The sequence below is a fragment of the Podarcis bocagei genome (assembly GCF_964188305.1).
Source record: "Podarcis bocagei genome assembly, chromosome: 9".
In the NCBI taxonomy this organism is placed as follows: domain Eukaryota; kingdom Metazoa; phylum Chordata; class Lepidosauria; order Squamata; family Lacertidae; genus Podarcis; species Podarcis bocagei.
This window is the reverse complement of record NC_138134.1, coordinates 7,131,929-7,144,804: the sequence shown is the minus strand read 5'-3', so window position 1 is coordinate 7,144,804 and position 12,876 is coordinate 7,131,929. Positions and strand designations below refer to the sequence as shown.

Sequence of the window (12,876 nt, the reverse complement as noted above, 5' to 3'; positions counted from 1 at the left end):
GGGTTTCTCCTGATACAAACCTTTGCATGCAACACAGCCAAATCTCTTGTGAGCCGTTTCCCGAAGAGAATCCGTCTTCAAACTTTCATTCTCGCTATGATATTCATTTTTTATGCACAGTGAATGAATTTTGGGGACATGTTCGCTGGGCAGGTCAAATATCAACAAATATAAATTAACTGTAACAAACCTACATGAACAAATTACATTGACATTAACAGACCTTAACAGACCAGAGAACTGGGCGCAAGCTAGCAAAATGAATTTCAACAGGGACAAATGTAAAGGTTCTGTACTTAGGCAGGAAGAACCAGATGCACAAATATAAGATGAGACGGTTAGCTTACTAGCAGCACATGTGAAAAGGATCTAGGGGTTTTGGTGGACCACAAGCTTAACATAAGTCAACAGTGTGATGGAGCAACAAAAAAAGCTAATGCTATTCTAGGCTGCATCAACAGAAGTATAATGTCCAGATCAAGGGAAGTAATAGTACCACTCTATTCTGTCTTTGCCAGGCCACACCTGGAATACTGTGTCCAATTCTGGGCACCACAATTTAAGATGGATGTTGACTAGCTGGAACTTGTGCAGAGGAGGGCAACCAAGATGATCGAGGGTCTGGAAATTGAGCCTTATGAGGAATGGTTGAAGGAGCTGGGTATGTTTAGTGTGGAAAAGACTAGAGGAGACTCAGTGGACCAGTCTCCCTCGGTAGGTTGAGGACTCTCCTTCGTTTGAGGTTTTATTTATGAGAGAGAGAGAGAGAGAGAGAGAGAGAGAGAGAGAGAGAGAGAGAGAGAGAGCATTCCAGTGATATCCTATGCTTTTTTAAAAAACAAAAACTTTGAAGTACATCCTTTTGATACTGTCTGGATGGAGAGCTGGGAGTGGGGGGTGGGATAGAAAACCACTGACTTCTGTGTGGCTCAGGTGTGACTACTGCACACAACTGTTACTCCATCTACTTTTATTTATTTTTATTTATTTCATAAAATTTATACACTGCTTGATTGTGAGAAACAAACCTGAAAGCAGTTTACAGAAATATAAAACTGGGATAGCTCAGTTGGAAGAGCACAACTCCTAATCTCTCGGTCATGGGTTGCGCAAAAGATTCCTGCATCGCAGTCAGTTAGACTAGATTACTCTCGTGGTCCCTTCCAACTCTAGAATTCTATGATTCAATAAAATTATGATGTAAAAATGACAGTAGTTTAAAACATACAAAAAGTTAAAATACTAAAAGGTTCAAATGCACATCAGTTTCTAAAAATTTGGGTGGGCTTGTCTAAACAAGAATGATTTTAGCAGGTGCCGAAAATAATGCAGGGAAGGCACCCACTTGGTATCAATAGGCAGGGAGTTCCAGAGTGTAGGTGGCAGCTGTAGTTGTGCCAGTTCCACCAGCTGTTAAGGGATTTACATCAGGGGTCGGCAACCTAAGGCCCATGGGCCACAAGCGGGCCATGGGGGTCATTTTACCGGCCTATGGGCCACCCCCAAAACCGAGCCCCACGCTCAGCGAGTCCCTGCACACTGTGCTAAACCAGCGCAGCATGGTGTGGGGACTTGTGGAGCGGCGCAGGAAATCGTGTCTGTGCAGGAAATCACGCGTGCCCGCGATCCGGCCCACGAAGGGGGCTCCGCAGCAGTGAACTGGCCCAGGCAAGGTAAGCCTTGCCCACCTCTGATTTACATGTTAGTAGTAACACCTTGAACTGATCGCCGAAGAATTGATGCTTTTGAATTCTGGTGCTGGAGGAGACTCTTGAGAGTCCCATGGACTGCAAGAAGATCAAACCTATCCATTCTGAAGGAAATCAGCCCTGAGTGCTCACTGGAAGGACAGATCCTGAAGCTGAGGCTCCAATACTTTGGCCACCTCATGAGAAGACAAGACTCCCTGGAAAAGACCCTGATGTTGGGAAAGATGGAGGGCACAAGGAGAAGGGGAAGACAGAGGATGAGATGGTTGGACAGTGTTCTCCAAGCTACCAGCATGAGTTTGACCAAACTGCGGGAGGCAGTGGAAGACAGGAGGGCCTGGCGTGCTCTGGTCCAGGGGGTCACGAAGAGTCGGACTCGATTAAACGACTAAACACCACCAACAGTAACACCTTGAACTTATGTGCTGACATGGCCTCAGTCCTGTCAGCAATTGTGCTGCAGCAGACAGTTCCAACTACAGCTTCTGGGTCAAGCAGAAGAGAAGTCCCACTTTTGCCTCCCACTCCCACCCTGCACACGGCCCCCGAGGACGGACAGCCCTTGAACCGGAGCACGTTCCTCGCCACGGGTCGGCAGAGGCATGTTTTGCTCCTTACTGTGTTTGGGCAAAAAGGAAGCCTTTCCAAACAATGCTGGGGCTATTTTTGCCAGTTCTCATTTTAGTCGCTTATCATAACAGGAACCGCAACACAATATCAACAGATGCCAGTTGTGGAACAATAGTTTGGGGAAGGCTTATTCTTTCCAAGTAAGGAACCCGCTCCCACCTCAAATGGAAATTCTTCCCCAAAAGAAGTTGAAAGCGAAACATGCAAGCTATAAAGCTGCACCCAGTGACTCAGAGCACAAAGGGCATCAGTCATGGGGGGTGCTGAACCCCTCAGAGTTGGAGGGACCCGAAGGGTTATCTAGCCCAGAAGCCCCAGCCCTGGACTGCTGCAACTTCTGAAGAGCATCTTGGTCAGGGATGATGGATGGAGCATCATAAAAGGGGTCCCAAATCTGGCAGTGGCCGCTTTCCACATTTTGAAGGAAGCGCAAAAGCGTGTTTATGGCCACAAAACCCAGAGCAAAAAATGGCCTCACTCTGCCAGTCTTGGCTGTAGATTTCCCACAATCCCATTATTTGGCTCTGCGAGAAACAGGATGCTAGATGAGGTGGTTCAATCCTGCGGGACTCTTCTTACTCACTTTAGCCTTGAGAAAACTACTGGATGAGCAAAACACTTTGTGGCGCTTGCCTGAGGAGCAGCTTCCCTGCCAAGCCCAGCGTGAGGCAGATCCCATTAGCAGCAGGTGTTTCTGGCAATGAGTCACCAGGGAATCTTGCTGGTCTCCGTCACTCAGCCACGGGCCTCATTGTCTGATGACTTTTCCTGCCAACTGGTTGGGCGGCTCCAGCACGGCAGCTCTCTGGCTTTGTGTCATAGCTCACGTTTCCATGCCCTTGCTCACCTTGGACACGGCCCAAAGTGAGTCAGAGACATAGCTGTCAACTTTCGGATTTGAAAATAAGGGATCAGCAGCCTCACCTGTCCCGGAGACAGTCTACGGGATATCTAACAATCCGGGATAGCAGCGGGAAGCAGCGGGAAACGGCGCTGAAATAAGGGAATTTCCTGCAAAAAAGGGAAGGTTGGCAGCTATGGACAGAGAGCTTAAAGCCTTGGGCACATTCCCCCATGGAACCTGCACGTCTGATGGGGGGGGGGGCTGTGAGCTGAGGGCAGGATGCGGCCTGCATCCCTGGGGAGTTACAGTCAAAGGTCTAGGTCAGTGGTGCTCAGACCTTTGGGGGCAACTTCCCCCTTGGTTTCATAGACTCCTCCCCAGTGCTCCCTCCCTTATAGAAAGCATTATTCAGAAAAGCAGCTTGCACTAAGATAATTCAAAACAGCAACACTTAATCACGTATTTCTTCAAAATCCATTAAAAAACTATCTAGTTTAATTAATCCAGCAAAACTGATGGACTGTGATCCAGGGATAGTGACTTTTCAAAGCCATTTCTACCTCCAGCACCTCCTGCTGCCACCCCTTGCCTCTTAGAGCTCCCCCCCCAAAAAAAAAGTATTCCCACAGCTCCCCCCTCCCCAAGGACCACTAGTGTCCACTTTGGGCACCACTGGTATAGGGGATACATCTGGGGGTGGGGAACCCCCTCTCTGACCGACCCATGAGACTCTCCCCAGGACACAGCCTCCCTCCAGGAAGGGGGGAGAAATTCAGTTCACATTTAACAGCAAAAGTTATCAAATTTGCACCTTCTAAATAGGTATGGTAACTGCAACACGGCAGTTCTTCAAAAGCCACCTTTCTCCCGGCAGTCAACATTTTAAAAAATGCCTATATTGGGGAAACATGTGCATAAAAATGAGTATTTTAGTAGAAATGACATACAAAAGGGCAAGTCACCTGCTGTCATTGTTAGAGGTACAACTCTTGCTTAGGGTGCTGAAGGCGCCCTAAACATGTTAAAGCAAAGATTATGGGATAATGCACACAGTGACTTGCGAGCTTGATCACTCGCAGTCTGTAGTCCGCTGGCAGTAGGAGTACAATATGGGCTTGTCTTTAAGTTACCATCTTACATTTAAAACCTGACAGTACCAAATTATCGAAGGTTATTCACCAAAGCCAGACTAAATGTCTTTCCTTCTGCAGTGTTGGATGGCAAGTTGAGAGGAGTTCCCTACCAGGACAGACTTTGCTCGGGTGCTCAAGACATTGATTCCATAAAACATATTTTGCTGCACTGTGCGAAATATGAGCAAGCCAGGTCTGAACTGATGTTACCCTTGCTGATACCTTTCCTGGGAAAATCAGAGGCTCACTATGTCAGGTTCCTATTGGAAGACCGGACAAATGCTAGAACATTAGCAGTGGCCAAGTTTTTATCGGTGGTTGCAAGAACCAATGATCCCAATCTTTAAGTCTGAACAAAATGCTTGTTTAACCTGGAGGTAGGCTGTCTGAATTGTGCATTGCTTTGTAACGATTTGTTGGGTCTCTGGACCGTAATAAAGATTGATTGATTGAGTGAGTGAGTGAGTTATCAAATTTGCACCTTCCAAATAGGTATGATGTCTGCAACACAGCAGTTCTTCAAAAGCCACTTTCTCCAGGCAGTCAACATTTTTAAAAATGCCTATACTGGGGAAACATGTGCATAAAAATGAGTATTTTAGTGAAAATGACGTACAAAAGGGCAAGTCGCCTGCTGTCATTGTTAGGGGTACAACTCTTGCTTAGGGGGCAAGACGGAATGCCAGCCAAGCTGCTGAGAACCCTGGATTTGGGGAAGAGATAGCTGTTGCTCAGGGGCACAGCCCAGACTTCATATGCAGAAGGTCGCCTTGGCTGCTTTCCAGATTAGGAGGCAATCGCAGCCATGTGGCTCAGTGGTCTGACTGAGTTCAAGGCAGCTTGATATATTTGTGTGTTGGGAACATGGAGCCCAGGAAAATTAGGACAGGGATCATCCGTCTGGCACATATGAAGTGTGGGGCATTTTCCATCCCAACAGTTTCAGATAATTTCCATGTAGGGAAAGCCCACCACAAAACCATTTATCAGCATTTAAACTCCACCTTGAAGTAAAATGGGATCGCTGGAGCTCTTTCACGCCCTGATCCTTCTGGGGGGAATCTGCATGGATATGCTTGGAGCAAAATAGGCTTCACGGGGGAAATGATGCAAGACAACATTATCCAAGGCCCTTTTTCATGTGCTCCACCCCACAAGGGGACTGGGGGTGGCGGCAACATGAGAACTGGCCTTTTCTGCAGTGGCTCCCCTGCGGAATGCTCTCCCCAGTGAGGCCCACCTGGCTGCTTCCTTACATTTATTCAGGCACCAAGTTAAAATGTCTCTCTCCAACCAGGCCTTTGGCTAAATAAACAATCTATAGCCTCCCTCTGGCAGGGGAGGGTTATTGTTTTGGCTGTTATTATCTTGTGTATTTTTGTGTTTTTATAGTGTAAACTGCCCTGGGTTTCTCAGATGAAGTGTGATAAGAAAGAAAGAAAGAAAGAAAGAAAGAAAGAAAGAAAGAAAGAAAGAAAGAAAGAAAGAGAATACATTTGAAACAGAGAAAGAAAAATTAACCAGAGAAATGAGTGGTCCAAGCCCACAGCCAATAATGGACCCCAATCCAAAGCAGCAGCTCCCAGGCTTCTAGTCCCTATGGAATTGGCTTTTTAAAGAAAGGAAGGCAGGAAATCTAAAGGATGGCAGTCTTGAGAAACCAGAGGAGGAGAGAGAAAATCCCTCCATCTCACTCTGATGGAAACTCCCCAAGACTTTACAGAAATGTATTGTTCTCCAGCAATACCCATGTTCCGCACTCCCCAGGGGTGGGAAGTCCAATGACCTGTGCAACAGAATTCTGCTTCCTCTGTATGTGGAAACCCCCACAATAGGGCTGGGTGGTGCCTGGTGGAGCTGGCCAGGATTCTTGCAGGGGAAAAGGACCACGACCGTTAAAGTGGTTTCTGGGTGCTTCAAACGTATGGCATGGATATGACCATTGTGTCAGAGCAAGTGTTTCCCCAGTTTCTGGTGCATTGTTCCCATCGCTTTCTTTTTGTTTTTGTTTTTTTTATAAAATATTTATTAAAGTTTCAGAAAGAGGAATTACATAAAAACAAGAAATACAAAAGTAAAAGACAAAAATAAAAATACAAGAAAAATACAGAATAATAAAGTAAGTACACTTACGTACAGAAAAAAGGGAAAAAAATAAAAATAAAAAAATCAATCTTTCCATATCTTACATTCATATCCTTGTTTCCCTGACCTCCTCATACCTCCCTTTTTTGTGTTCCAATTCAATTAATTAATTAATTCAGCAATTTCTTTCCCTCCTTATTATCCTGATCTTTAATCTTAATATATTGTAACATTAAATTTTTACCTATTTAGAAATCCAATTTTCCATATTCTTTTATATCATTACAGCTGGAAACCACTTAACTTCAATCCAACATCATTCTAACATTCATTAATTTTGCAATATTTCTGTAAATAATCTTTAAATTTCTTCCAGTCTTCTTCCACCGACGCTTCTCCCTGGTCCCCATCACTTTCTTTTTGGGAAACACAAGAATGTAAGACCCTGCTAGATTAGACCAAAGATGGCCCCAGTGGCGGAGGAACCCTCTCCGGCATCCGGGGAGGGGTGGGGCAGGGCAAACCACTCGGTGACACACACACAACATCCATACAAAGTGTGCATGTGTGGCAGCCCACTATGCGTGCACACTCCGTACAGGATGCTGCTTGCACAGCGACCATATGGACTGCCGCGCAAGTGGCATCCCATATGGAGTGTGCACACGCAGCATCCCATACGGATCCCTCGGCCGCTCTGCAGCTGGGGGGGAGGCAGGGGCAATCTTATCACACCCCCCCCCAGAGTGGCACCCGAGTCAGCCCACTCCCTCCGCCCCCCACTTCGTACGCCCTCTAGTCCAGCATCCTATTCTCACAGTAGCCAACCAGGAGTTCCTTGTGAGAAACCCCCAAGCAGGATTTGAGCCCAAGATTCCTCTCCTCTCCTGTGGTTTCCAGCAGCAGGTAACCAGACACATTGCCAGTGGCGTAGCATGGGGGTGCAGGGGGGTCCGGCCGCACCGGGCACAACATCTGGGGGTTAGGGGGCGCAAATCCACGGGTTAGGGGCGCAAATCCACGGGTTAGGGGGTGCAAATTACTTGCCTTGCCCCGGGTGCTGACAACCCATGCTACGCCACTGCACATTGCTACCTCGAACTGTTGGGAAAGGGCATGGCCGTGAGGGTAGTAGTCATCGATAGCCCTCTGCTCCATGAAAGTGGGTTTGTTGCGCAAGACCTCCCCATCAGCTACAATGGCGAAACCTTAATTTGTGAAAAGGTGACTTAAAAGCACCCACAGACAGCTAAGAAGCAACACTTTTTCTCCACTTGATTTTGACAAAGCTTTATTTATATATAAAAAAATACATTACTTTTGCTACAATGCAGCTGCAAAGCAAAATTCAAATAGTAATGTTAACATGTTAATAACTCCTACTACTTTAAAGTGCATGGCTGGGGAGAAAATTCATTGCAATTAAGAGGAATGGAGCTTAAAAGCATTCTTTAAAATTGTAGTGCAATGGAGTGTTGTCTCCTTGGCCTGAAAGCAAAGTTACGGAACCATCCCTTGCTAAGCCAAAAAGGAACACTCTTAAATTTCACAGTTTACGCTTGAGGGGAGTCGTGCGCAGATGGTGACTCAACAGTGGCGCAAAGCAAAGGCAAGCAGGCAGAGGGCACAGATTAGACCTCATCCAGAAACTGGCCTCCTTGCTCCAGGTGACAAGGGAGTCACCAAAAGCCATTTGCTATGCAGAGGGGGCTTTTGGGGGCTTTTGCATTTCTCAGTTTCATTTTTTCCTGCATTCCTAAGTTTTTCAGTCTTAAAGTTCAGTTTGCTACATTTCTACATCACTTTGCAATTATTATTTTTAAGTCTGCATGAAAATTTATCAACCTTTTAGCCTGCATTTCATAGAACTTTCACTGGAAGTGACCCAAATGGTCATCTACGGCAGTCCGGAACATTGCAAACCATCCTCCACATTCCTCCACAGATTGACATTTTTTGCAAGCTAATTTCCCTAGCATAACAGAGTTTTTGGGTATGCCATCTTCACCAATCCATGCATTTTTGGCCACACTTTCCCCCCAAAGAGACACTTTCTTTGGTTGGAGAACTTTGCTGCAAAATTTGGAGAAGTGCAAACTTCCAAGGACAGCTGTTTGGGGAAGTGTGAATGAGGTAGGTTTGCGTTTAAAGGCAAAGCGAATCAAACGTCCCCCGCTAACGCTCCCCCGACCAAGTTGCTGCTCTCAAAACTAATCTGGTGGGGAAGGTTTTCCCAACCTGTCAGGATGCTGCCTGTCTGCACCTGTGGCAGAGGCGGCCAGCAGCCTCGCTTGGCAACTGCTGCCCATGCAATAACCTTCCTTGTTTAGCTACAACCCAACTGCAAAACCCTTCAGTCGGTAGCTTTCAAGTATCATTGGTTATGACATCAAGGAAAGCATACTTGGAATATAGATGAAAGGTGTTAGATACAGATTAAATATTTTGGTTTTTTTGCTGATGTAACTGAAGGCACAAAACAGGAATAAGGAATCTGTGCCCCCACATTTTTTGTTTATTCCTTTTATCATTCCTTTCATTTAAGGGGCCGTACACAGTTCCCCTCCAACCTGTTTTATCCTCACAATAACCCTGTGAAGTAGGTTAGCGACAGAGATACTGTGACTGTCTCAAGATCACACCCAGCGAGAGCTTCATGGCAGAGCAGGGAATTCAAACCCTGGTCTCTCCCAGGTCCTAGTTTGACAGTATAACCACAACACCACACTGGTTCTGGTTTGGAAGAGAGAGAGAATATATGAAGTAGTTTGTATTTAGATACACACATAAATGTGGATTCCCCCTCCCCAAAACTGGCTAGAACAGAGATAAGGGGGACTCACGTGGGGGTTGAAATGAAATAGACTCATTTGCCCATCTCTTGGGGGTGTTGCTGGCAGCTAACCAGCCAGCCAGCCAGCAGAGAAGACCAAGACAAGAAACAGACGTCTGCCTTACTCTGTAATCAGCCACCAAACCACGTTGCTCAGCATCGTCTTGGCCACCGGCTGCAGCTCTCTAAGGTTTCAGAAGGCAGGAGCCTCTTTTCTTTTTAATGCCAGCAATTGCAGCTTTTGCATGCAGAGCCTGAGCTCCCCCAGCCATGACACTGCTTCCTCACAAGGAAGAAGGAAAACAGACCCACATCCAGATTGCTGGTCTACTCAGAAGCACATGTACACAATATAAGAGGTAGAACTCAGCTTTGTGAACACCCTGGGATCTCCCTCTTTCTTCTCTATATGAACCGACTTCCAGAAATTAAGACACACAAAAAATCACCTTCAAAGGCTTTCCAACATCTTTGCCTACAAGTGGCCCTGAGGCTTGTTCATTTTGTTCCCCACAAAAAGAGGATCTGATTTTTTTTAGAAAAATATAATAAATAAAAATAAATATCCTTCATCCAGTGAAATCACACAAAGGATTTCCAAACATCTGTGAGTTAACCGGGCAGGAAGCAGGTTCAGAAAGGCAGGAAACTGCATCCCACAGTTTGAGGCAGGAAACTGCGTCCCTGACACCCCACAGCCCAGGCAATTGCACCAACCCATTCTCCACCCTTGCCAGATGGACAAGCATAGAAGCAGGCAAATCTGGGACTAGGCAGGACAGACCAGGTGGTGGCCTCTTGACAGGCCAATGGTCAGTTGCCAGTTGACCACCTACTGCTAATGGAGAATCTTCCAAATGCTAGACTAGGTGAACCTACAAGATGTTTCTTTGATCTTGGTGCATATTGGGGATGCCTTGATATACATTAATTATGCCTTATAACTGTTCAGAGATCCTGAGCACGTATCGTTGCTTGGAAAATGTCAGAAACATCAAAAGAACATTCAGAACGCCAGTTATTTAAAAAAGATGCAGAAGACCGTCAAGTCTTATAAACCTTGGGCCTGAACGTTTGCTCTCCAATCTGAGGAAACTTTTATTTAGCACATGAGCTCTGTGTTGGATCCTGATGCCTGCCTTTGAAGAAGCCTGACGTGGACCTTCACAAGCCCCCCTGGGCCACCTCAGCCATACCCTCTGCCCCATTAGCTGCCCCATGCATTGTTGTTTGCACTGGTTCTACTTCATCACCCAGATGTTCATATCATCATGTTCATTTTGGCAGGACCCATCCTGCTCAAGATTTCAGGATCTTGGTGCTTCTGCAGACAGAACAGCCACCAACCTCTCCTTCATTCTGCTATCAACTATGCACCACCAGGTTGCCACTTCTCTAGGCAAGTGGAGAAAAGGTGGCTTCTAAGCCCAAGGGAAGAATTATATCTATTGAAGGACCCACTTCTGAGATGGAACAAGACATACTAGAAAGAGGTACAGTTTGGTCACTTGTGCTGGTAGGCAGTCAGGAGGTCAAGTCCTCAATGGGTGAGCAAGACAACTGCCGCCATATGCAACAGTCCTAGCCAGAGGGACAAAGATGTTTGGGTGGCCCAGTCCTTTGCCATCTTATTCCTGGGCTCCTCAAGCAGCATCTTCACATTGGAGGGCTTTGTCAGGCATTCTGTCACAAGGGTCTGGTTAAACCCATCCTCCTGGGAAACGCAGGAATAAGTGCCATAGAGCTCGTCCGTCATATTGTCTATGAAGTGGATGCAGTGGCGATGGCCAGATCCACAGTGCGCAACCGTTTGGTTGTCACGGAGCCAAGTGTAAGTGGCATGGTGGGATTTGATAGAGCAGTTGAGGTAATAGCGGGCGCCGGGTGCCACGGTCACAATCTCACAGTGCTGGTTGTCATCACCTGGACAGGAAGGAAGAGCAGATGGTGAGAGAGTGAGTGAGAGAGAGAGATTGAGAGATCACCCTTTGCACACCCCGGTGTGGAACAGCAACCGTCAGGAGGCCTTTGTGGTCCTTGTGGTGTCATGATGTGACCAAGTTTGACTGAAAATCCCTAGCTACTGAATCTCAGTGCATTATTCCTGCTCAAGAGATCCATCTCCTTGCTCACCAGCTGTTGGTGAACGTAAGAGCGCTGCTAGATGTTGTGCTGATGGCCTTTGGGTCCCTAAATCAGCCTCCTGCAACCTGATGGACTACAAATCCCACCAGGCTCAGCCAGCACGCTCAATGGTCAAGATCAGGGACCACCGCTAGCCCAACGGGCAGGTTGCTATTGTTTAGCAAGGCCAATGCTGATCAAAAGGGGCATCATCCATACTTGGACTAGCTGGCCAACTAGTTTCCCTCCAAATCTAAAGCAGGACTGGGAGAACCTGTGGCCTTCCAAAAGCTGCTGGACTCCAGCTCCCATCTGCCCCAGCCAGAACGGCCAATGGTCGGGGTGACGGGAGCTGAGGTCCAGTAGCATCTGGAGGGCTTCATGGCGCCACGTTCCTGGTCTTCAGGAAGGGCAAGAAAATGGTTTATTTGCAAACATTACCTTTAGTGTGGCTTGGAGATGAACAAATATCCGTAACAGGATTGTGTGTTAGAGCTTGTAGCAGTGTGCTAGAAGAGAAAGAGAGAGAGAATTAGAATGGAAGGAGAGCCCAAGAACTCACAAGGTGTCAGTGTTGACACTTTATTCAAAGAAACAAAGAGAGTTCAGGTTTAGTGAGCACAGCAACTCTTCCCCGTAGGTTTTGATCCATGCAGGCACTTGCATAAAGTGGGGAGGAAGAGAGTCATGGACGCCACCTTGAGCTTTTGGGAGGAAAAGGTGGTACATAAATGTATTTAAGTAACAAATACATTTTTAATGCTTCGCCAAGGGTTCCCTGCAAGCAGAAAGCTAGCTCAGCAGCAACAAGGTGGGGCCAGAACGTCTCATCCTGAGATGATCACTTTCTGCATGCAGGAAGGTGTCACCCAGAAGTGCACTCAAATGGGATGGCGCAAGTCTGCTTTGTCACCTTGCTCTGCCGCATGTCTGTATGCGCCGGAGAACATGCAGATATAGAACGTGCAACTGTCAACAATAGAAATGAAGGGGGAGGAGGGTTGAAAATCAGAGGGACCTACCCATTTCCATGCTGGTCACGGTCATAAACAGAAGTGCATCTCCCGTTGATCCATCCACAGTCAGGATCCCTCGCCAGGATGCAGCTCTCACAGCTGCCCTTATACGCCCCACACATAGCCATGGGCAGCTGAACCACCTCACTCTCAGAGGCTACAAACAGCTCCTTCTGCAAGATAAAATAAAGCAACAGCTGCACTGAGCTCCTTCCAAACAGCAGGACTAAGAGATGAGTCGTGCATATTCTTGAAGGGCATCATGGACCAGCCCATCTGTACCCAGTGAATGAGTAACATCAGTCTAACAGGAAAAGCAACAGCCACTGAGTGACGCACAGGAATTGCTCCTACTTTTGCAGAGGAACAGGGGACTGAAGGGGATCCCTTTTGCATGCCAGTGTATTCAAGGAGCAGAGGATTGTCAATGGCTACTAGCCAGGACGGCTCTGCTCTGCCACCACAGTTGGGAGGGGCTCTAGGGCTCAAGTCCGACTTGTCA

At 46.9% G+C, this 12,876-nt stretch overlaps 2 protein-coding genes across 2 annotated transcripts in view; both read right to left on the bottom strand.

The window, feature by feature from the left end:
- The window catches only part of LOC308594513 (uncharacterized protein), a 284,112-nt gene that overhangs the window by 11,811 nt on the left and 259,425 nt on the right, over nt 1–12,876 (bottom strand). The window lies entirely within an intron of this gene.
- The window catches only part of SEMA7A (semaphorin 7A (JohnMiltonHagen blood group)), a 58,412-nt gene continuing 53,211 nt past the window's right edge, over nt 7,676–12,876 (bottom strand). Inside the window, exons 12-14 of the mRNA XM_081207734.1 lie at nt 12,381–12,547; nt 11,800–11,867; nt 7,676–11,157 (exon numbers count right to left, since the gene is read on the bottom strand). Coding sequence (XP_081063860.1) covers nt 10,775–11,157; nt 11,800–11,867; nt 12,381–12,547 — 618 coding nt within the window. The 3' untranslated portion in view covers nt 7,676–10,774. The remainder of the gene's footprint in view (nt 11,158–11,799; nt 11,868–12,380; nt 12,548–12,876) is intronic.